At 43.6% G+C, this 25,857-nt stretch overlaps 1 protein-coding gene across 1 annotated transcript; it reads left to right on the forward strand.

Annotated features, from left to right (window-relative positions):
• The first annotated feature begins 4,566 nt into the window (after positions 1–4,566).
• Positions 4,567–17,557, forward strand: stk17al (serine/threonine kinase 17a like). The gene is made up of 7 exons (XM_085783928.1): positions 4,567–4,946; positions 8,460–8,672; positions 13,077–13,221; positions 14,092–14,218; positions 14,335–14,383; positions 14,694–14,873; positions 15,639–17,557. The coding sequence occupies exons 1-7, from the start codon at positions 4,834–4,836 to the stop codon at positions 15,946–15,948; spliced, it is 1,137 nt and encodes a 378-aa protein (XP_085640054.1). The 5' UTR covers positions 4,567–4,833; the 3' UTR covers positions 15,949–17,557.
• The last annotated feature ends 8,300 nt before the right edge of the window (positions 17,558–25,857 follow it).

The raw sequence follows: 25,857 nt of genomic DNA on the forward strand, positions 1-25,857 counted from the left end.
TTCAAATGTGATTAACATCCATAAGTGTCGCCCCTTTCAAAATTTCAGTGCGGCGAGGAGGGAGCTGACTTCACTTCACTCCTTGTGGCTGTCAAACAGGCCTGTTGTCAAGGCTGATTTGTAACAGAGATGCAATCAGAGCTGTACATTATACATTCACGAGAGCCCTTAGGGAGGCATTTGACAAATTAGGCTCCACGGGGATGCAGAGGAACTGACAAATGTGTTCACTTGCTCACATGAGACGTTAGACACATGAGGTTTCCTGCATCGTGTGACACGCAACAGGGAATATGTTAGCTGTGAGAAACCTGAGGAGTAACTTATAGAAACATATTGACTTCATGGTTGCAAAAGGTCAAAAGGGAGTAATAGGATGTGTTATTCTTTCCCAGTCTGTCAGTTGTAAATGATAGTGTCATTTATACATTTTCCATTGTATGGTTTGTATCAATCAAAATGATTTGTAAAATTATCACTTATCTTATCCATTAGTATTCGTTTAATCTTAAACATAAGAGGAAATACAAGTATAACAAACTGCCATTTTTGTTCATCAAGTTGCAATTGCAGATCCAAATAAATAAAAATCCCAATAAAATAATCTGTTTCCCTTCATGAAGAAAATTGAAAACACCATTCAAAAACGCACTCACTCCTTGACAAAAAAAAAAGAGAGGGTGTCTTCATTCATTCAGTCGTTTGCTTCACATCATGGATGACATGAGCTTTTAATAGTTCTGACTCTAAAACTGTAAGTTCCTATTTTAAAATAGTGTGATGGCTGACAACAATCTGCCAATGCCACACACTGGCCTCTTTACCATGTGTTGCCTTTAGATTACAAACAAGGCAAAGAGACCTCAAGTCTACTCTCATGTCTTATTTTTATCCCTCCTTCACTGATTTTCTCTGTTGCCAAAAGGATTAGGAACTGATCTTCTAATTCTGTTCAAGCGTCAGCTCTGCACGTCATCCTGAAGTCTCAAGGTGAATGACTTCTAGCTCCAATGTTTGGAAACCCGCTGATCCTCCCATCAGGCCACAGAGGGGATGTTTGTCCTTTTTTTTTCTCTCTTTCTAACCACAGAAGTTGTTGTGGCAGGAGAACCAGTAGCAGCAGCAGTAGGAGTGGGGGGAAGAAGAAGAGGTTAAGACGTGGGTGGTGTGTTAAGCATCTAAATCAACTGGAGCTATTGGGCTGTTTAGTTTTATGAGGTGTGAGAAGTCTGAATGGAGGTGCAGCTCCATTCAGACTGCTTTCTACTGAGGTCACTGCAAACGGATTAGAGATCACACCACTGTGTGACCTGGGCTCGCCACCATAACACCAGTGCACAAATGATTTATAGAGCTAATGAGCACATGACATCATGGTTTAAATCACCCCGATGTTTGCTTTCCCTTAACGCCGTAAGTGCTAACATACATGCTATATGCACCCTGTGATATCAGAGTTTCCAGTGGGGCAGAGACACCAGCAGGACATCAGTTGTGCGTTAATTACAAATTGCACAACATGACGGATAAGATATGAACTGAAGCAGCTGAAGAAGGAACAAGGTACACCTATGGACTGAGGTGAGATTACCATGTAGCCCTCCCGAGTCTGAACCTGTTCATTAAATGAAATCCTCTTTCTGCATAAACAATGGTTTGTAACAAAGAACCATAAACAGACAGCGGGGTAGTCACGCTCTGTTAGGATTCAACATTTTGAAGAGTTGGAGATTGTTGTCGTCGTTCAGGCTGTGTTGTTGTTGACAGAGCAAACATCCTCGGGAGGTTTTTTCGGCTGTGTCATTCTCACAAAATAAGGTGTTCTCGCTCAGGAATGGAGCAAAACAAAGCAAACAAAGGAAAGGAGGCAAATAACTAGACTCAAAAGCCATTTTTATTAGTAAGAGCTGATTCACCTGACTCATCTGCACAACTCATAACTCTCACAATGCTGGATGGATGGCAGACTTCCTCCTCCTGTTAGAGTGGTTCAAACAGAAAGGAGAAGTCTGGGATGTTATCGGAGGCAGTGATCTTAACACAACCGCGCGGGCCTCCGAGCGCCCTCATAAGTGAACATTTAACGGTACAGAGTCACAGGAGAACAACTTACATAATGAGACCCCCCCCCCCCCCCACACACACACACACACACACACACACACCATCACCACCACTGCCCCCTGCCCTCCCTCCTCCTCTCCTTTAAACACTCCCTAGGGCGACATAAACGAGAGGAGAGAGAACGGATATCTCTGAAACTGTGGACAAGAGAATGTCTGTCTCTCTAACACACTTACCTAAGGGAGTCATAAGAGAGTTTAATAGTGTACTTTCAGTCTGATCGTGCAATAGTCACTTTCTTTAACACCGGATTGCCTCCCTTCGCTCCGGCAGACCTTCTCCAGCACGTTGCCGGCCCACTGGACCAGACAGAATGTCATCTGATTCAATTACCTGATAAATTTTTCACAACATGCAACTGAGGCAAACGTTGATATCTTATCACATACTTTTCAACACCACTTTAAGTCATCAAACCTCATCAGATCCATACAGTATGGGCACTATTTTGGAATACACCCAGACTTTAAAGATCTTGCTATAAGAAAACAAAACAAAAAACAAGAGCCGTCTTTTCCGACCCGGTCCTGACTTAGGCCTATTTGTCCTAGTTGCTCGGAAAGCGTTCGCGTTCCCCAGGTCACGGCTGAACTTCTCATATTTATGTTAGCTGAACTGCAGGCTGGCAGGTTAATTCGCTGGTATGTGTTTTCATTAAGTCTCCGGGGGCCAGGTAGCGCTCCCTCTCTAACGTGGCTCCTCTGAACTCTGACCCCAGGCTTTAATGGGAAGGCTGGCAGAGAGAAGAGGGTCAAGGCTTGAAGAGAGGGCTCGCTTGGACTTAAGGTAACAATTTGAGGAGGAGGCGTAACAGGTTATGTAACCTTGTCGCTGGACACTAATGACTCGGTAGGGCCTGAGGAATGTCCACTCTCAATAGGTCTCTTTTACATCAGTTGCTGTTTGTGGCAACAAAATTAGCTTTGGCGTGGTAAGTTCGGACAAATCCCGCTCTGTGTGATAGATAGCAGCTATGTAGGGCATGTGACCAGCCACTTGCAATGTGCTCAACCATGAGACATAGAATCAGCGTATGAGGAGCATGTCATCCTGTCATTCAAGCTGAAATACTAATGTCCTTATTTAGCCAAGAGGAATACAGAAGATACAGACTGGTATGGGACACCTCCCTTCTTTAGGAAATATGTCTGCTATGATGACTGGAAGAATGATGAAAAAAATGTAGAGCTATGACAAAGATTTATTTACAAATGTAAAACTGCTTTAATATCAGTAGCCGGTATCTGAGGACATTTTTTCAAATGATTGATGGACTTAAATCAATTAAGAAAATTATCCATGATGAAAATGTCAGTTAGTGTTAACAATGGCTACTTGATATCCTGCTTGTGGCTTTTTTTTGCTCACCTTTACTGAGGAAGTGTCTCACATGCCTCACATGCCCCCTATACAGTAGCTAGATGTAAACTGGGGGCCAAAACCACAATATCCACCACCATTTTCTCCTTATTGTGTACGGCTGACTCTCAGCTGTGGGCGATTTGCAGTATTGTGTGTGTGTGTGTGTGGACGGTGGGGTCCTGCATGTCCTGTTTGCTTGGGGTCAGTCTGGGCCTCTGTCTTTCTAACAGCTTAACAGTTTATGTCTCGCAAGCCCCTCGAGCTTAGGTGACACATTTCCCATGGAGTCCGGGTCAACGTCACACTGCTCTCTCTCTGTGGGGCCACACATACCAGCACCAACGTTTCCCTCAATGACTTATGTTTTTTTTTATGTAGAAAAAGAAAGTGTACTGTAGCAGCTGCACATGAAAACCACAGGATGTTCTAGGTGACACATTATCTAAATGGCATGCTTTGAATTCTCCTTCATTGGCACGCATAGGTTCAACAGTTTGACAAAGCTCTCATAACCCCCCGAGGGCACATTCACATTCATGGGCGTCGTGTGAGAAAAAAAGAAACCCAGGCCTCACCTGCAGCCCAGCCCAGAACAAGAAGCAGGAAAACACATACCAGGACGTCAGAGATGCCTTAGATGTTTGTGCATGCAAATCTGAACACTGAGTTATGTTGACCCTTTGTTTTTCTTCCCATGGGTAGACGTAGGTGGAGGCAAGGAAATATTTCCTAAAGTAGCCTGGCTACAGTCATGTGCTGAAGATAGAATGAGCACAAATCTGCACTTACACACTTCACAACTGTAAATTACAAGTCATTTTTTTTGCTCAACCATAAATCATCCTAATAACCGTCAAACTGGAGGTATAATGATAAAGGTGTTTGTTTATGTTTGTGAACCTGCACTTAATAAGCTCCTTTGCTGTCACTTGAACGCACCACTTTGCCTGCCAGCTGGCTCGCCTCGCAGCGTGGGTCCATCCTCTTCAGCGAACTCATTGGCTTCCGCAGCCGAGCGTCATCTCAGGAGGGGCCGGGCCCTGACGAGGAGTTTATTGTCAGGAATGTGTAGTAGCACTCAAACTAATTCACCGAACCGACTGGTGTCACGCTCCTGCAGGGCATCAGTCCGCTCCGACTGGATTAACCTCCCGGTGGTCTGACAACACAGCTGCTCTGGGCTCTAATCGACTTTTTCTTTTTTATTATTATTATCATGCGAGTTTTGACTTGATCGGATCAGAAAGTCATCTTTGTTGCATTTTTTTTTTTTTTTTGGTGGGGCTTGTATTTGTTTTTGCTTTGTTTTGGCGGAGGAAGAAATATTTACTTCACGGCGAGACTTCAATGCCAGATCCAGCAACGATGAGTCGAAACGGGATGGTGACCAAGATCCACACGAGGATAAGAGCAGAGCCGTTCACAGCCAGCTACGACCTGGTCGGCAAAGAGCTGGGCAGGTGAGTGTGTTAATCCAGGATTCACTGATGATGATGATGATGAGGAAACCTTGCGTGTGTTTGTGTGTTTGTTGTGCGCTCGCCACGGCTGCTTTTGCCCTCCAACACAATCTTGATCAGCTTATGTCAAATCGAGTTAATCGTGTTAGATTTGTACCCCCTCGTGCACGTGTTAATAGGAAGCGTGTTAATTGAACATTTCCAGCCCCGCATTCCTCCCCGGGCTGATGGAAACGCGCTCTGGCACTCTGGCACCCCGGTATGAGCGCTGGCCATGCGCGCTTCTTGTGCGTCTTGGCTGCAGGGCGAAGCTGTAATAAAGAGTTGGGACTTTATGGTGCTGAATTCGTGTGAAAATGATGCTTTGGGAAGTTTTGGGACTCTCCACATATTGTTCTTATGATTGCCATGTAACAAAAAATGAAAGCATCATATTCTGTCATAGTCTTATATTAGTCTGCTGCCTCTGCTGGCGCTCTCCCTGTGCTCTAGTGGAGCCTGGTGCACAGTGGTGAAAGTAAGATCCAAACTTCTGCTTTGAATGTGATGATGATGAGATAAACAAAGTGACATTATGGCTTTTGGAGGCATTTGGTTTTTTTTTATTTTTTTTTTTAGACTATCAGGATTCACTCTCTTGACAGTTCACCCCAGAGCTGCAACTTGAAATTTACCACATCCCATCCTGCCACATCTCTGTCTCTCTCTACAACTAAATGCATTTCGGGGGGGATTGTATCATGCTGATTGTGATTGATATGTGTATCAGAGAGAGACACTGACTTCTGTGCCATTTGTGCTGGGATTTCCCACCCTGCCAGACATTAATGACTATCCCCGGAAAGTATTTTTTAAATTAAGATGAGAAAACCACAGAGGACGTTTTGGGTTCCATTAAATGCAACAGCTGTTTGTATTACCACTCGGGCCAAATCTGCATCTGTCCCTGTGACTCCCTCCCTTCAGTCTAAAAGTCTGCTGCCCTGCACAGTGTGGTGGGACAAGCTAAATAAAGAGTGTGTTAGGAGCTTGTCAGACACCATAGGACATTGTGGGACAGCAGCCAGAACCCACGGTGACGCTGCCTATGAAGTTGAGGCCACAGAAGTTTCTCCTCTCACCCTCATACCTCAGCCCTTCATCCTTCTTCCCTCCTCTTCTCATGGCTCCAACCCAACAACATCCTGAGATCAGGCCTCATAATCCCATTAAGGGGAGGAATGTACGTAGTGCAGCACACCAGGAGATCAGCTATGCATTCTGTAGAATATATTAGGGAGGATGTTGATCATATTAGAAATAGTTGTTGAATTTTCCGCTCACTGTTCCTTTCAACTCTCTTTTAAAGTCAGCAGAAACAATAAGACTCATCAGCGTCACTGTCCAAACTGCTGTCATAGTCGAGCTTTGCATCATGAGCTGTGGTCCCCTGCAGAACCGTGCACAATGAAATGTTGTTGAGTTGCTTAAAAGCAGGAAGAGGAACTCATGTTGCGTGTCAGGCCGTCTGTGAAGCAGGCAAATGAGAGCTGTCGGTTGTCAGTACACTTCAGACATGAGTCAGTGCCCCACTGAGAGAGCAAGAAGGAGAAGAAAAAAAAACAAAAAACGCAGACACCACAGGAAACCAGTTTCTCAATCAAATTATCACCATCTCCAGCACTGGAGAGGAGTTAGTTTCGTGTGTCAGAGTAAAGATGATGATGAGTGTAACCCTGCAAATGAACTGTTGGAGCTGCACATAACTGTATTTGTGGAGCAAGACAGGATGCCTGAGAAAACATTCATCAGTGTTAGTCAGAATTTTTCTTAACTCGAACCTGAAATGAACCCAAATCATGAAATATGTACGTTAAAGCCCCATTATGCTTAAACCAGGAGTTTCTGTGCGTCAGCCCATTAACATAGCAGAATGTGAATATAGCCTGTTGGAAGATGGCCGTGTTAAGTAACCTCTGACCTGTTGTCAGCCTTTGAAAGGCCTCCTGTTGCTCTTTTCCGTGGCCGGCGGTCATTCCTTTTCACTCCATATGTAGTTCCCAGCCCACAGTGAGCTGCTCTGAACTTGGCTAATTAAGGATGAAAAGCCTCTGACGGGTTTTTTTTTTTTTTGCCTTTTCATTGTGGAACAATGAGTCGTCACCATGCTGCAAGACTGAGAAAAGGCAAAAGAGAAGGGAGCAGAGTTAGACCCCCACAGCAGTTGTAGCGGTAGCCAAAACAGAACCGGGCTCCGGCCAGAACAGTTGCTGTTTTTGGTCCGCAGCACAGTGGGCTTGGAGTAACACAGTGTGGGAAAATGACTGGCACCATGCTGACTAGACCTCTCTGACTTCATTTAGATTCTGCACAGTTCAGTCATCTCTTCACATCCTGTGTGTTCAGTGCTCCTTAAAAATGTATCTGTGAGTTGTGCAGCTCATTACAACACAGAGAAACTGTTAGTTGGATATAGATGTTTTGAGGTTGTGATATCCATTCTGGCATGCTGCTCAGGCTCCAACCTGACTGTAACAGCGGTGACCCCCTGCTTGGCCCTACCCTGCTGCGGTCAGGTGGGTGGTCCTGCTGCTGTGTTAACCGACTGGTCAGCTTTTGTACGACTGTCAAAAGGAGAAGCACTGGGTCTGGCCGAGGGTCTGGGCGGAGGCGTCAACACAATTCCATTTGTCCGTGCTGCTGTCAGCTGTGAAGAAAGGGAAACGGACAAGGCCTCATTATCAGCCTGGGAGGGGACGGCTGGTGATTATGGTCTGCTTGACACAGAGAGGCAATTCTGCACACATCGGACATCCTGCCCACACCCACGGGTGACCCTTAACACCTGCTATGCATTTATCAGTGTATATGCAAAAAAAAAAAATGAATGCAGAGATGAGTGGATGTTCTTTTTCTTTTTCTCTTCGTTGAACATTGACGCCGTTGCATCCCTTTTGTTTAGTTTTTTGCATGATCTGTGAAGTGGTGTTGGTCTTATCAGGTCCCTGCCCACCAGTCAGCAGCTCTTGCCAAAAACTGTCAGCCTTATCTGCCTCCTGTCAGACCCTCCTGAAGGCTAAAGGAAAAGTAGGAGAAAAGCAGGGATGTCTGATGACGCCTCCTCAGCTGAGCGTATCAGTGGTCAATGGCGGCGTCTGCGGTTTTTCTTTTTTTCAAAAGATGCCACTGAAATCTCTTATCTGCGAGCCGTTCTCCAACCGCGCCTACAGCGCTGCACTCGTGGCTTGTTGGTGGGCTTTACCCAAACTGTCTGGCACTGTAATCTGGCTTTCACCTCATAGCCGTTTATCTGTGATGAGTATGTCCAGTAATTTTAGCCTTTCATTTGCTGCAGTTTTGAAATGACCTAAATACGCTCCAGTGGTCCCGTTGGGCCGCTTGGATGCAGAATAGAACCGTCCCTGACCAGATCTATTTGAAAAAGCCAGTAATGTGGTCTCCATTACTCCGTCTCCTCACTAATCACTCGCTCTCTCTCTCTCTCACCCCCCCCTCCTCCTCTTTGTTTCCCAGGGGAAAGTTTGCGGTGGTGAAGAAGTGCATTGAGAAGGCAACGGGGAAGCAGTACGCTGCCAAGTTTCTGCGAAAGCGACGGAAGGGCGCGGACTGCCGCATGGACATCTTGAACGAGATTGCTGTGCTGGAGTCGGCCAAGGCAAACCCCTATGTGGTGGCACTGCACGAGGTCTACGAAACCACCACTGAAATCATCCTTGTTCTTGAGTGGTAAGACAGATGGCATTACAGAAAGAAAAATACGACCGTCTTTAAAAGTTCACCAAGAAACACAACACATTTGAAGCAGTGGCCCTGCCTGTTTGTCTCCAAAGTTTGTTTTTGTTCAGACCCTCATGCACACACCCAGCCCTGGCTTGCACCGCCACTGATATGAGAAGAAAATGATGATGATGGTTATTTAATGGCCTTTTAAACTTTCCTCACTTCCCTGGCTTTGGGGTCGTGCCAGGAAAACTGGAATAAAATGCTTAGGTTCTCAATCATTAGGGAAATGACTATCTTTTAATCACTCACTATAAACTCTTTGCCCGACCCATGGACCATAACCCACCAAATTGGCTCGTAGAGAACTTTCTTTCACATTCATTCATTTCTACTTGATAAGCACATTTTCTTTGAGAAATCTTTGACTGGGGGAAAACCTCACAGCAAATCACATCATGCAACATCCTGCATTTTGCATGATAAGAAGATAAAGAATGTCACTGTTGACGTGACGTGTCTGCAAGTGAATTGTCAGCTTTTATCTGATCTCAGGACAAGAAAAACAAAACTTCTTCTAATTGCTTCCCCGCATTGAGTTATGTGCTAATTGCTCAGAAGCCGCTGCATGTCAGAGTCTGACTCACCCCTAAAAGAAAAAAAAAACAAAAACCATACACGTGTGAAACGCACAGCCTCGCACATTTAGCCTGCCTTAAATGGAAACTGTGTCTCTTTGTGGTGGAGCTCATCTCGACGCGGCCTCAGCACCTCAGCTGAACGCTGTCAGGAAGCGAGCGGCTTTTTAAATACCACTGTGGCGTAACTGCAGCACGCAGCACTGTGAGAAAATGACAATGTAGAGCTATAAATGAGTCAGTTTAAAACTCTACTCTGAGAACTTCTTGCTCAGGTCATGGTGCGGTTTGTTGCCTTTTGAACGTGCGGACAAACCGGCCGAGACGAGCTGCTCGTTCAGTGACCCTGCAAGGTCATCAGGCTGTCTGGCTCTGGTTCTGGTCTGTTGTGGGTTGGGTGTTAAATGACATGATGCATCTAGTGATGGCCTTTAATTAGGATTTGGAAAGGACACTGAGCGTCTTAATTACCTCGTTGGCCTCATTACAGAGGGAGATAACACTGGGCAATTACACTTGAACCACGTTACCCCGACCCCGTTTCTGAACCGCTCGCTGCTCGGGCAGGAAGCCGTCTCCTGCCTGCTCCTCGCTAGACATCATCGTCCCAGACGAGGAATGCTTCTGCAGAACAAAAGCCTTTTAGTGGGGCTGTGTTTGACCTCTGGCTGAAGTGTGAAAGGGGAAGTAGCACCACGGTTCACCCCTGCATGCCTGCAGAGAAAACATAGCAGGAGGTCAGTCAGCACTGGTCCACAGTTCCTCTCCAGCTGCCAAATGGAGCTGCAGACGTTGAGCATCTAATCACGCAGGCTGCACATGCATGCTTAAAAAGAGCTTGTTTCTTTAAAACACCAGCTCATGCTTTTGTCAGTGACATAGTTGTACTGTATTTGTCCTTTTAAATGCTCCTCACATTGAGACTGTTGCATCGCAAAAAAAAAGTCTGACCTCAGCATGAGTTTCGAGAATTGCAAACCATTTTCCATTTCCTGTGGCTTTAAATGTGAGCAGCGAGCAAAGCTCCCAAAAGTAGCACACCACCACGCTGGTATAAAGTGTTGCACGCACACATACAGACACACACATATACACACATATTCACACAGCCACAACCACATCCTTGGTAATGTCAGAGAAATGGAAGCGAGTGAATTCTAATCATCTTTCAAAGTGAAGCTCCGGCGTGCGTCAGTTCCATAGAAACCCCCTCCCAGGCATAATTACTAGTTTAAGCGATGGCCGCTTTGAGGAGAAACGAATGTGCATCACCTCTGAGCAATGAAAGTTTTATTTTGTGCACACAGTAGCTAAAAAACGATCACATGGTGATGAGTTTGCCATGAAGCATTATAGTCTTCCTTATCCAGCATTTTCCCCAGATGCACTGTAGGAAAGTGATGACCCTTATTCAGCTGCTTAAAAGGTTGAATAGGACATTACTTGTGTAGACAAAGAAATAGAAACCCTAACAGACCCCAGTCATTTCCAGATGGCAGGTTTTTATTACTTTTACTTCACAGGGTGTCTGTTAAATTGCATAATTCTCTTTAACAAGGAATTTCATTTAATTTCCTCTCTCAATTTCTTTAGAGAGGCATGTTTCGTGTAAATTTTACTTCCAATGTCCCTCCTTGCATGTGATGTAACCCAGAGAGCTAACGTCCTCAACAGACTATAATTGGAAAAGTACGTTGGAGTACAAGCGCTGCCCAGAAATTTCAGCCCGGCAGACAGGTTAGTCTTGTGGAAGCTGGTTAACAGGTTGTCGCTGAGGTGACGTCAGTGAAGTTTTGGTGGTCAGCCAACTGCCAAGAGTAGCTTTAATTAGATAAAATGATTAAAAAGGACTGACTGTGACATAGAGAAGTGATATTTCTGCTTTCTTGAGACTCAGCTCGTTTCTTGAAATCGTTGTTGCCCCCGCTCATGGTGGTTACAGCGGGTTTACTCTTTACTCTTGCGGTGTCGGTGCAGGGGAGGACGTCTGCCCACACACTACAAGTAGTGAGAACATTAAACTCTCCTGCAGAGTGGAGTGTGCAGAGACAATATTTAGAGCTCAGGGAAGTATCAGATCATTCTTAAGTGCTTGGAGAGAATGTGTGCAATCTGGTGAACCTTAAACAAGATGGTCTTTATCAAGATCTTCAGTCCTTTCACACACTCTGCTGACAGCTTAATGAAGCTATTAAAACACTCCCTCACGTCAAGTCTTTAATTGTTCAGACAGGTACAGTAAATGCTTCCAGGTCCAGTACAAGTCAAGTTGATAGATTCAAGTTCATTCTGGATGTAACACCAACTCAACAAGAGGCATTAATGTTTGTTTTTTTCCCCTTTTTCAAATCAAAAGCGTCCATCAAACCGTGCTCACATGTCTTTCATTTCCTCTCCCAAATGAAAACACTAACACCAGGCTTGCTTGCATTTGGTATACATGAGCAGATCAATGTAAACAAATGGAGTGCAGGGTTCCACCGTATAAGTCTCCGCTGCTCTCGGACTCTCCGGGGGTTGTTGGGTGGGATTGAGCCTGTTTGTAACAAGTGGGGTAGGTGGAAGGTCAAGTATTTGGTGCTGCGAGCAAAAGAAAAGATTATAAAGACCAATGACGGATATCCTCCAAATCCAACAAAACATGTGTGCTATTTTCACAGCTGAGGATAGTAAAGAGCCCAGGGTTACGAGGCTAACAGGGAGATGGAGGCGGTGGGTGGGTAGAGGGAGGGGGGGGTTATTGGGTGGTGTTAGTTATGTAACATACAAGCCTAGGGCCTGGTCACAAAAAAGTTTTTCCTCTGAAGATAAAAAGCATGTGTACCATCTAAATCCCCCACACATGGTTCTGGTTTTTTGAGCGAACTGTCAGCTTCAGGCATTGATCTGACTGATGGAGCATCTAATGTAAATCCACCATGTCTCCGCTTTACCTATTGGTGTGTTACACAAGAGCGGCAAGACCAGGCAGGAAAGAGTCTGACTATATCATCCGCAAAAATGTGAAAAGTCACCATTGAGATGTTTAATTACTAAATTCCAGATGTGTTATGTGTGTCTCATGGGTTGTTTTGGGCAAACAAGAGGACAACTATGCAAGCTGAGGCTGATACAGAACGGTATTTTGTTACCAACATGACACTGCTCTCCCACCACCCTTTTATGTAACTTCTCCGGCGTCTTTATTACTTAACATCAGTTCTTTGTACACTTAAAAAAATGTTTAGTCTTTGGCGGGTTGCTGCTGTTTCCCCCTGTTTTGATTTAGTAGGTTAACCGGCAATATATCAGGCTATATAAGAGCTTATCTGAATGTGCCGTAAGCCGATATGACCTCTCTTATCTCCAGTAATATTCCTGTGAAGGGGAAAAGTACATGCTGAGGCGGAGTACCAAAAATTATATTGATTTATGTTGGACTCACATGCGTAGATGTGGACACTCTTTGTTCTTCCAAGCCAAAGTACACTAATATGGAGACGGGCAGTTGTGTAATTTTAAAGTAACTGGAAATGATTTTTGATGCTTGTTCAGTAAAATTGTACTTATGGGATGGGTTTGGAATTTACCATTGTCAACATTCGAACTGAGAGGAAAGGGCGTATTTGTACAGTTTAAGGTGCAATTTATTATGACAAGTTAAAATGAATAATCAAAAAATGAAAGTAAGCCAAGCTAAACTCCACTGGGTGGCTATCCATGCACAGTTCTTTTCCTCACATCTTATCCTTGTTTTGTTTTCTCAGTTTTCCTTCCTGTGCTTTCCTTCCAGCGCCGCCGGTGGCGAAATCTTCGACCAGTGTGTTGCCGATAACGACGACGCCTTCACGGAGAAAGATGTGATCCGGCTGGCCAAGCAGATCCTCAACGGAGTGGCCTTCCTGCACCGAAACAATGTGGTGCACCTGGACCTGAAAGTAAGAACGCTGTAACCTTATATGATGATATAAGATGGCGTTATTCCCCGGAGTGGCAGACAGAGCGAGATATGATTTCTGTTGTGTAAGAGCAGCTCGTTCAGTGTGTTATGACCCCGTTCCCATGAGAAATCAGTCTGCAAAGGAACCTCGCTCGACTATCATGTTTTCTTTCATGCACCCTGAGGTACAAAGGAAGTCATCATCGAGGCTTTCCACCTACTTAAGTGTGTTGAAAATGTAGCCCATCATCTGGTATCTCATTACAGGTTACACAATTCTTTAAAAAGCAAATGAGAAACTAAAAAAAACTGTGTTTGCCCTAGATTAAATGATCTGCTCAGATACAATAAATCAACGGTTCAGCACGGCGGATGCTGCGAGACATTTTTGTGTCTAATGACATGTTGTGGTGTGAGGCTAAGTGTTTTTCAAGAGGTGAATCTCATGCTCTCTTCAGTTACTCTTGTGGTTAGATGGACTGAAGTGGTCCAGACCTGTCTTCTCCTCTTGTGTTTATCTTAAAAGCTCCAGCCAGCGCTGGCACGGACCCAGTCTCACCCAGAATTAACACAGTTGTGCGTAGACTTCACTATTTGCACGCTGGAGCCAACTGCTGGCAGGACTACCTGTTTTCATTCTGCTCTGATAGGCTTAGTGGATAATCTTAGCGCAGAGGAGCTACTAGCGCTCTGGCTGACGGACCAGAGCCCGCATCCTTAAGGGACCAGTTACCTTGAATGCTTTAACACAGTCACAGAAACATATAATTAATCACATCGGACGTCAGACGTCGGGCTTCTTGAATAATCATTAGTCCTTGTGTCGTGTAGCTTACCTCAGTCTGACCTGTGTTTTCATCATCCCCAGCCCCAGAACATCTTGCTGACCAGTGCCAGGCCTCTCGGTGACATTCGTATCGTGGACTTTGGTTTGTCCAGACGTATGGACAAAATCACAGAGGTCAGGGAGATCCTGGGTACCCCAGAGTATGTGGGTGAGTCCTGCTGCCAGACCTTTACAAAACAACCCAGAATCACCTGTGTCTTTTCAACTGGAGGCTCATTTAACATGACTAATAAGGGGCCATGTGTTTTGTTTTGTGTTGTGCAGCTCCAGAGATCCTGAGCTATGAACCCATCAGCACTGCTACAGACATGTGGTAAGTGTGTGCTACTGGAGTTAATAAGACTATTTCTATACATTTTCATGCAGAAGTCATTTAGCCTGCGCTCCACAACCAGGAATAAAGACGCATTCAGGGCAGTGACATCACTTTCTTAACATGCAGACAGCATGTCTAGACCTTTGACCATAAGACCATCTTTGCTTCATACTGGAAGTTAATTAATGACTGCAGCGTAGTCGAAGACGGCCAGATCTGTTGTGCCACGATGTTTCGCAAACGATTCTGTAACCATTAAAGATGACAAATCACCTCATAACCTCTTCCCCCTGTCCCTCTCTGCCAGGAGTATCGGGGTCCTGATCTACGTCATGCTGACAGGCGAGTCTCCCTTCCAGGGCGACACCAAGCAAGAGACATACCTCAACATCTCCCAAGTCAACGTAGACTACTCAGAAGACACGTTTGAAGGAATCTCCCAGCAGGCTCTTGACTTCATCAAGACCTTGCTAGTAAAAACCCCAAGGTGAGCTCAGTTTTTTTTCTCACAGTAATACTGAAAATGATCAAATGTCTGATTATTACAACTGCAAAGTTTCCATCAGCATCAGTTTGAGCTGATTTACACACTGAGGATGTGAGTCAGGTTGAACGCAACACGGAAGCACATCCGCGTACGTCTAAATAAGGCTGTGTGGTAAAAAGCTTTGCGTCACTAAGGCAAGAATACATTTCCTTTTTTTTTGCTGATGGTGGTTGTACTGTAATCTCACTTAATTACGAAAACAGAGCCTTCTTTTTGTCATTACACTGAATTCTGACACATCACCTTTTAAGTGTCACCACGCAAAAGGTCATTTCCTATGTTCCCATCACTCTGATGAACTCGACTCTAACCCTAATTCTGATTGAGAGCTCCAACACATGAGTCATTATTTCGTCAGCACAATTTGTTGATGTAAAGTAGCAGCAGCCTCTGTCTCACATCCAGAGCCATAATCTCCAGTCAGTATCATTTAACTGCAGCAGATTAGTGGTGGCACTGGAAAAAGTGGAAGATTCCTCAGTGTTTGAGTAATCGCTGTGAGACGGAGCAGGGGGGAAAAATCTTGAGTGCAAAAAGAGTTGCTTTTTTTTTGCGGTTTTCCAAACCAAACGTTGAAAACTAATATGGCCGACGTCTTGCAAGAGAATGGATTGGGTGAATCGGAAGATCCAGGCGATCTATCGGTTATGTAAACTGTGCGGGAATTTCCTCTCATCCGCAGTGTTATTGTGTTTGTGTGTACAGGAAGAGAGCCACGGCAGAAGAATGCCTCAACCACCCCTGGCTGAACCCGCTCCCCCACTCCCACTCCCACCCGCACCCTCACCCTCACCCTCACCCGCACCTCCACAACAGGACGGCCTCGTCTTTGGACGAGCCCGAGTTGAGCCAGTCTGAGTCGGAGCCCGAGAGCCCGGCTCCTTCTCCTGAGCTGGACTTGATCGAGTCATACCTCACTTGCACGGGCCAGGGTGGGCTGAAGACGGGCCGTGACGCCTTCTCCTTCAGCGACCCCCTCTTCCCCGCACGACCTGAGCAGGAGCTGATCTGCTGAATGGAGAAAGAGAGAAAGAGAAGAACTGAGCAACTTCAAACTGAACGGAGCAGACGCTGAGAGCCAGTGAGCCTGCAGCTTGGTCTGGATCTGACATGGGCGCCATGCTATATGGATGCTGTATGCCTGCTGCTGCTGGCTGCTTCTACTGCTGTGATGTCTGTGAGCTAGGCTGTGTGTAGTTTGATACCTCCGCGTGCGTGCATGCATGTGTGAGTGTGTGTATGTGTGTGTGACTTAGAGAATAACACATGCGACTCCATGCTGATTTATGACTGCACGGCAGGAATGTGAGGGGAATGAAGATGCAGGAGGAAAGAGTGGGAGAAGACACACATGGGCTGTGTCACAGGAGTGCACTGTCTGCTGCCTTAAAAAAGTGACAGAACTGAACCGGACTCAGCTCAATACTGTGACATAGTTCACCCCTTGCACGCACACTGGTTTCTCTATTTTACCCAATTAGCCTTTTAAAGGAGGAGAGACAGCCTCCTGCTTCCTTGGGAAATGACTTCACTCACTGTGTGCGCTCATCAAAACAAGTTATGCTTCAGCTGACCCAGACATACCTTCTGTGATGAGTTTTCTTGAAGGAAGCAAAGGGTTTTGACAGATGGTTCTACTTAACAAAGGAATTAAAGCGATGGACAGCACCTATGCTGAGGCCAGATGTAAACTGTCCCACTTTTCTTTTTTTTTTTAATAAGTTTATTTATGTGTTTGTTCTACTACTTCAGCCCCTTAAATATACAAAGCCACATCAATGCCTAAGTTTTGAGATGGACATGGTAGCATTCTTATTTTTTTAAGGACAATCTTGAGCACTTTTTTTTTTTTACTTTGTTATTGAACGTCCGTGTAATGGTAATAAACCAAAGGCTCATCAAGCACAGTCATCTGTCACAATGTACTGTAAATATGAATAATATCCTCCACCATCCACTGTTTATGTCACATCACCTGTGTTTTTTTTTTTTCACAAAGTGCCACATTTACAACCTCACTTCTGTGTTGATATTACAGTTTAAAGTTTTACTCGGATGTTTTTTTTTGTCGGCTATTGCACAAGTTGCACAAATCTTGTTTTTTTCTTTTTGATGTACTTAACTGCGATGTTGCCATTAGATTCAATGCTCTTGCTCAATATTGTGAAAACATCAGTCATTGTAAGAGGGAAGGGGTTGAAAGCATCGGCTCAGTTCTGATGTTAGAAGAAGAAAAACCACAGCACGGTCAACTGAAGAGCCCAGAGTTGTATAAATATGTGATATTTGCCTTGAGAAACTCGGGAGCAGAGAAATGAGAATTTCTCAAAAGTACTGAAATGTATATTGTGAGTTAGTATTAAAATTCATCTGTTAATTGATGTTTTTGTTTTTTTTCTACCAATGTATGAATGTTAACATAATTATATCACTTCTTATTTTGTACCTGTGTAACTTTTACTTAATCCTGTTTTTGTTTTGTTTTGTTTTGTTTTTTTTGCTTATGAATTTCAGGCCGGTTTGCACTTGTCCTTGTGGACTTTATGTTAAAATGAATAAATGTTGATGGCATGCATTGCAAAATGTAACTAAGGAAAGAAAATACATGTGCATTTTGTATCAAATTCTAATGTCTGTGTGATTCTTTTTAAAACGGCAAATTACTATACATGCATGATGATGCATGATTTTATATACAGTATGTCATATTAGCAAAGCTGATGCTGGCATTAGCTTAAAGTTACAGTTTCCAATATGAGGGGTCACTGAGGACCTTTTTATTTCTTCTGGCCCCATTTGTTTGGTTTGCCTCTCCTTGGGGTGCACCTCTACGGCAGTGGTTCCCAACTTTTCAAACAAAGTGAAGCAATGTATTTCTGACAAAGACCAATAATTTTAGTTTGGTTTGTTTCAGCTGAATCATTTCTAGAGGGCCGACCTAGTAAAACTCTCCAGTATTTTACTATAAAAAAAAGCAACAATAGAGAGAGGAAAAAAAGATCTTATTTCTTCTGGTCAATAACTTGAGATGCCTCAGATTGATCTGACGACCCTTCGGAGGATCCCTGGAAACCATTACTCACATTTCTGAGCCACCACAGTGTATATTGTTATCCCTCTATAAACCCCCCGTCTCATGATCCAATTTCTCATTTCACACAGTGCAGATGATCAACAGCAATAGCTCTCAGTGTTTCAGTTTCATTGGCACTGATGGTTCACCTGTGTGTGTAGTCCCTCGGCAGAAAAAAAAAAAAAAACAGAACTCATACCTTAACAGATTATGCTTGGATCATATTGCTGCTGAGGCATCTGCTTTTCCTCTCACTGTATCTAGAAACAGAGCGTCATAAAGAAAATAAAATGTATTCTCTTGAGCCAGTCCTCCACAAATATCCAGCAGCCTCTTGGAACAGGAAATGCCAGCATCCTGTGAAGAGGAACACCGAGTAATGTTTTCCACTGTTGTGAAGTTTCTCTTTCTCTCCCTTTGTGTCCCTTTCTCTCTCATGCTGACACTTTTGTGCTTGTTTGCTTGTGTCAGGTTCAACAACAACCCTTCCTGACAATATCCTGAATTCTTGCTTTAATGTGCTCTTCCTCTCGGGCTCGGCGACGAGCCAGAAAGGAGAAAGCGAGGCTCCCTGCAGGGTCCTGCTCTGGTGGCTCTTGGCTGGACTCACCGTTTCCCCTAAAGAAAAGTCTTGGAGCCAAGGAATGTCAGAAATGTTCATAACTGGCCTCCTTCCTCTTTTCAAACCTTGTCCTTTATGTTTCTCTTCCTTCTCATCCTCCTTGTGTTTTTTTTCTCAGTGGGAGGCTGTGTTCACTCACACACAGTCACATAAACATGTGGTTATTGAAGTGGTTGATTAAGTGACTGTTTCTTAGAAGGACTCTCAGGATCACTCCATATGACTTTGATATTTAGGGTGACCATTAGAGGACAGTTTAAGACAGATGTAGTGAGTGAACTGCAAAATTCGCTACAGATCCAAGCAAACAGAAAGAACCCACTGAAGCTTATCGTGACATCCAGATAACCTGCTCTCAACAATCCATGTGGATTGAAACTAAGGCCCCGCTAAATGGTTTTTGAAGGCAACACATATTACTTTGAAACGCCGCAATGAGGCGCATTATGTTGCAAAATCCATTTGTCTCTCTTGAGTCTGTGTAACAACAGTAAAAAAGAAGAAAAAAAAAACACAACATCAATGATACAAATACTGATTTTCCGCACTCTATCAATTTGTTTTTGCTGTAAGCTCTCAGCAGTTGTTTCATCTCACGCTAACGGGGGCCGCAAGTCTGTCGACGCTTGCAGCTGCCATACTTTGATCCATTGAGGTTCGTGAAAATCCGGACCTGGGATTTCAAAATGTAAACCTCTTGGAAAAGCTGGAAAGGCTGCGTTCTGTACCGTAAAAAGGTCAAAACCATCAGTTATATAACCTAATGTTGTTTGACAGCAGGGTGATGTTTGGACTGTGGCTTTTCCATCCACATGTATGTGCCACTGACGGCTTAGGAGCATGTTTCAAAGATGCTGTCACGACTGCACTCATATATTTGTTTATGTAAAGACATTTTCTTCATCATAGTCAAATATTTTATCGTTAAGCACCCTAGAATAGTTCACTGAAGATGGGACATTATCCATTGATTTACATGAAGGACCACATAGATCTCTAAGAATTTTACTAGCAAATAGAAAGTGCAACAACAGCAGCACAAAGAGCTACAGATAAGAGTTGTAGCTCCTTTATTTTGTTAATCTACTGGTTCAAAGCATGTTAGGTAAGATGTGTGTTTTTCTGAGATACATTGTGCCTTGTTGTGCTTTATTTGTAGCACATGGTTTGACTGTTTCTTGGTACCTGGCGTGGAATCCAAGTATTTTTGTATCCTAACCAGTTACACACACAGAGGCCAGTTACACACATGTGTATGATAATATGTTCTACTGCAAACACCGAGTCCTGCAGCCAGAGCAGTGCCCTTGAAGAAGCATTCATGGGGTCTTACTCAAAAGCATTTCAACGGAGCATACAGTACAGAACAGTCCTCTCGGTTCGACCAGTGGACATCAATTAGAGGCTAATTTTCTAGGCCAGCCTGCTGTCTCCAGGAATGGCCTATTTCCATCACGAGTGATACATAAAGGGAGCGTTTCCCAGCTCCTCATAGCGTTCCACCCCTCCATCCGCCTGACCCCTCCAGCTCCAGCTGAGTCCCTCTGTCTCCTCTAACTGTCATGTTTTTCTCCCTCCCTGTCTCTCTCAATCTCACTATCTCTAGATCTCTCTGAGTGTACCAGCTTTCTCAGAAGTATGGTTCCACTCGCACCTTACATAAGGGGGAAATTCCTTTACGCTCATGTTCCTGATTATACTGCTGTTACGGAGCGAGTACACTAATGTCAGAGACCTCAAGACAGACTGAGGGGGGGTGAAAAAAAATCAGAAAAAACAAAATCTATCCTCCTCTGAGGTTGGAAAATCTGCAACCTCCGGCAGCCGGCCCTTTTCACATTTTCAACTCTTGTCTCTGTCATGAACGTAACCTCAGCTCACCTTTACATCATAACCACACGGGCCGATGAACTCATTGATTATAACAGTGTTAGAGTCTCATTTCATGCCTGCGCTCAGTTGAAGTGCACAGTACTCTGACCTCTCAGTCAATGCCTACGAATAAGTTCACGCCTGCTTAGAGCTCGTTTTGGGGTTAATCTGTGAACCTTTGCTATTCTCTACGGATATTTAAGATCTACATAAAATGTAGGAAGAGTTGCCGCCTGTTGATGTTAATAGATATCAGTGTCTGGATCTAAAAGGATGAAAAACATCTCAATATGTTGTAAAACAAACTATGAGAAATCATAGTCGGCAGAATTTCCCCATGCTAATGCTCACTACATGTTTGACCGGGACAACGATGGGGAACATTTCTTTCATGTGTCCCAGAAATTCTTGCAAAAAAAAAAAAGAAAAAAAGAAAAACAAAGAGAGAGAGAGAATTTCCAGAGAAGGCAAAAACACTCGCAACCACAGGTAATATGTTTCTCATGGTGGTGCATTCATGGCAGTGAGAGAGGCAAATGCCTTTGGTTACGCTGGGCTATTTATTCTGTCCCTGGAAACGTCTGTAGAACAACAAAAGCCTTCTCAACAAAGAGCAGTGTGACCTGATGCTGCTGCCTGTTTCCCTCCGTCTGCGGCGAACATGTCCTCCCTCAGCATCGGGGCACTACTGGCACACATTGAACTGCAGAGAGCCACACAATAGGCACACTCAGCCCAGGGAGAACTTCTCAACTCAAACGCTGTGTAAGAAACCCAACCAAAACAAGGGACACAGCTAAGTTAATCCTTAAAAGGTTCAATTTCACTGTGGGTAAGCTCATGGAAAGAAACAAAAACACTGCCAGTTCTGTTGTTTGGATTTGCAGGACGCGGTGCACACGAATGCCCACTCACATGTACTTAAACTGTAGTTTATAGACACACACACACACACTTGCCAGAGCACCCACAGTGAACTCTGCCCGCTGAGTTGCTACAAGCTCAGGAGGGAGTCCAGGTTTTCAGACTGACGGGGAACAGATTGTGGCGGTCTGGATCTCTGCAAACTCTTGATTTTCAACCCACAGCACTCTCCTTGTTTACTATGGTACTGGATTAGGGAGTAATTTAGAGCACACACGCACATACACACACACAGCTTGCACAATCATCAATCACAATTACACTACATACTGAATTCATTTGGACTTTGTGCAACAAACTTCAGTTGATCACCACGGTTATTAAATGCATCCTGAGGGAAAAAAAACATGATGGAAATCCATGCAACGGCATACTGTAGCATTAGCAGTGGGAATTTCACATGATGATACTGGAGCCAGTCACTGCAGTCAGTAGGATTCATGCTCTGGGGACCACGAATTTATGAAGTAAAGTCTTCTGCTAATCCATCCCACAGTTGTTGAGATATTTCAGTCTGCACCAAGGCACCATTCACACTGGAGAAGTGTTTGTATATATGTGATAAAGACTTTGTCTGGCAGCTCTGTTTTGGCAGTGCGTGCTGACTTTAATTTGTCAGTATTATGAGTTCTGTGGGAGTGACTGGGGATTTTGAATGAAGAAAAAGGCAAACATCTCTTTTTGGAACTTGCTGACTTTTTAGTGGAACCCGTCTCCAGGAATATTTTCCAGGGTTTCCTGGAGTCTGGAACAATTAATTAGCCAAAAAGTCAGCTGTCACATCTTTTTATGTGGCTGTCGCTTGTTTTTGTTTTTTTCTCTTCTCTTTCTCCTCCTGTTCTCCATCTCTCCTGGCCTTCTGGGTTATGCAACTCTTCTCCTCAGATGTATGGAGATGCATGCATGTTTGTGTGCGTGTGTGTTCAATGTCGTCATTGCTGTCATAATTTTCATATTGTCTGCAGCTTCCTGATGTAATTGGCCAAATCAGTGTGTGAAAAAAGAGCCTGGAAACAATAGCTGGGGGTCAAACAGGTCGTGGAAAAGTCTTTGAAGAACAATGTTATCTGGAGACCTTGTAATAAAACCCCGGTGGTGTGGAAAGGTACAAGCCGTTTAAGTATAAAGTGAAGCTTCCGCTCACCTGGGCTTTCTATTAGAAGAATGGACCAGTATGTCAGTCATGTCATGCATGAACAATTTTACCTTTGCTCTCCGACAGCCACCATGCTCCCTGATGTGACAGCTTGTGGCAATGTCTTGACAGCAGGTTGTAGGAGGATGTCAAAAGAGCTCAAGCCACTGACTTTGATTGGTACTTAACTACTAAACTATTGGCAGGGTTCACATTAAATTTTATATGTACGCTAATTGCCTATAAAGCATGAGGCCTAAAGACTTAGGGATTCCCTGAGTTAATCAGGTTAAAATTTTAAAGGCCCCATATTGTAAAAAAAAAAAAAAAAAATACAGCATAGGTTCTATATGATTCATATAGCGAACACGTTTCAGTATTCAGTAAAATGTATTTAGTCCACATAGAAATGCACACAGTCCATAAACACAAACTTTAAAACAAGCCATCACCAGGACTTTTGCAACTCAGTGATGTCAGAACAGTCACAGTCGTAGCCTAAGCCCCGCCCACCTGAACCCACTATCCACTGTTGCAGGATTTGGGTTCTTTGAGCATTTACCTAAAATCTCTTATTTTTTATGAAACTTTCAGCCAATGAGAATGAATGAATGAATGAATGACTTTTATTATTGTGTCATGCATACACGGCAGGACGCTCAGACATCCTCTTATTGACATCGAACCTTCAAATAAAACACACGTAAAGTATATGGGACTTCTTAAGACATTGGTCATCAGCTAAGAAGCCAGTGGCTGCTAAGCTGCTAAACTGATGGTATACACATCTTCTATTGTATGTTTGGTGGTAACGAGCAGATGTTAGCGTGCTAACACTTTAAAAGATAGAGAACAACTTTTTGCATCTGTTGAGTTATTTTCCACTGGGCTAACTTACACCTCCACACATAAGCAATTCAAGTATTCATACTGACAGAAAAGAAAATGTTCCTTGCATTCTAGGATTGACACAAAGAGATTTCTTTTTGTTTTGTTTAAGTTTTCCCTAAAGATGCAGAGATATAGTTCAAAAGACGCATCATGCATGATTTCATCCATAAAGTCCTTTGGCGGTTAGAGATAGCCTACTTTCACATTTTCATCATTTGTTTGTCTGGAAGTCTCACACTGAGCGTGAAAGTGTGTCTGTGGGTGGAAAAAAGAAGAAAAAAGGAACACCATTATTATTCCACAGCTGCAGAGCGCACAGTACCTTAGCAAGGAACAAAACCCTTCTCATAACTATGTCATCCCACAAAGATGCGTAAGATGTTAGGATCACGCCAGCAAGAATACAGCAACGCCATATTTTTTGCAGACTCCCCAAACCTACTGCAGTTTGAGCTCTTCAGGCTGCAGATACACTAATGTACAAATAGTATTGTTATTTCACATGCAGTAAAGCATGGATTTTCTCTTTTTTAGTCGCCACTGGTTTCAGCTTATACAACATCATGAACCCTGTTTTCTGTGGCTGGATCAAGAAGCCACGGAGGCCTGCAGCACCAACAGCTGCAAAAGCATCTTTGTTATCCCAGAGAAAAATCTACTGTAACCTTACGAGAAACACAACATTCCTGGAAATTGGTTTCTGCCAAACTAAAGTGCACTTAATGTTTGACTTAGATAAAGGAGCAAAATAATAAATCCAATCTCATTGGGGTTTGTGCTTTGAAAATGCTGAGTAAAAGTATCTGCGAGTGTAAACACGGCAGGATTTCTGAAGGTCTTACGCAAGCCCGCACTCATCCTCGTTTACACATGACACGCTGGGAAATATCAAATTAAATGAGCTTCTTTTTTTTCTTTTCTTTTTGAAGAAAAATAATTGTATGATAAATAAAGAGTTCTATTATTACCCTGGGATGTTGTGACTAACAGCAGACCTCCCACCCCCTCTTGAAAACATACACAGGACAGAGAACATGATGTTCTTCATCGCAGGGTGAGCGGAGGTTTTCATACTTGGTGTCAGTAAAAAAGACACAGTTTTAGACTTTGTGTTGGCAGCAACGCCTCAAAAACATCTCCTCTTATGTGGTACACTTATTCTTTCATGAGGGAATAGTGGTGGATGTGAACACAAAGTACATTTACTCAAGCACTGCACTAAAGCAGGGGTTCCCAAACTTTTCAGCCCACGACCCCCAAAATAACAGTGCCATAACTATATAAAAACAGAATATCTCAGTCAAAGTAATATCCATGTAACTTATGAGTGAACATTGTTTTGAATTTGGAGATGGCCACTCACGATCATCTCCCATGTTAGACGCAATCTGTAGGCATCTAAACATGAGGGGGAAAATGTATTTGTATGGTATCATTTCTAATTTTAACTACTTTTATATTTTATCAATTACAGCTAAAATGCAGCATTTCTAATAGTATTCAAATGTTATTTGATTTCTGTTAAAATCATCTCACGACCCCACTCTCGGCGCCTCCTGACCCTCAGGGGGTCCTGACCCCCCACTTTGGGAACCCCTGCACTAAAGTACTACAGTATCTGTGTTTATTTTCTGTTACGTCAAACTCCTACCCCACTATGTCACTTATAAATGTGTATGTACAGTGAAAGGGATATTCAACAAATAAACTATGTTTCAGTAATTCCAATAAAGTAAAATTATATAGTCTACAGTACAAACTGATATAGGCCTCTCTCAAAAAAGAGTACTCTTGGCATTTTTGGTGCACGAGCCAATACTTAAGTAAGGAAAATCCTGACTGAATGACGTCCATATAAAACTATGCAGCAGTAATACATCTTTACTTTAAGTCTCAGTAATTCTTCCATCACCACTGAACTATAAAAATATGATATTGTGCAAAGCTGATCATTTCCTGCTGCTTTCGACGGGACTGAGAAAATCAAACAAACCCTTTCAAAGCGGGTGGAGACTAAAACGGACACTTCTGTTTGGACATTATAATATAATTGCCTGGAGACGGCTGGACGGGGGAAATTACACAAAAAGTGACATGTTGAAGAAAAGGCCCATTATGCGCAAAAAATACATAGCTGTAGATGAATTTCCAGTGTAGCCAGTGCTCCTATGGGTAATTTCCTTTTAGTTTGCCAAATAAATTTCCAATATCCCATTTCAGGCAGAGTTCAGCAGCAGAGCAGGTAATCAAAACAATCCATCTGTCAAAGACCACGGTAGGTGCTTTGTTATAACTTCCAGCAACCAGAGGAGCTCTCATTCCTCATGGAGCACAGCCTATTCAACAGCACCACCAAGAGGAGCAAAGAGAGAACAGATGGACCAGCATACAGATACAGCACACAGTC

The sequence above is a fragment of the Trachurus japonicus genome, chromosome 8, assembly GCF_045865225.1.
Source record: "Trachurus japonicus isolate A0001 chromosome 8, Traja_1.0".
In the NCBI taxonomy this organism is placed as follows: Eukaryota; Metazoa; Chordata; class Actinopteri; order Carangiformes; family Carangidae; genus Trachurus; species Trachurus japonicus.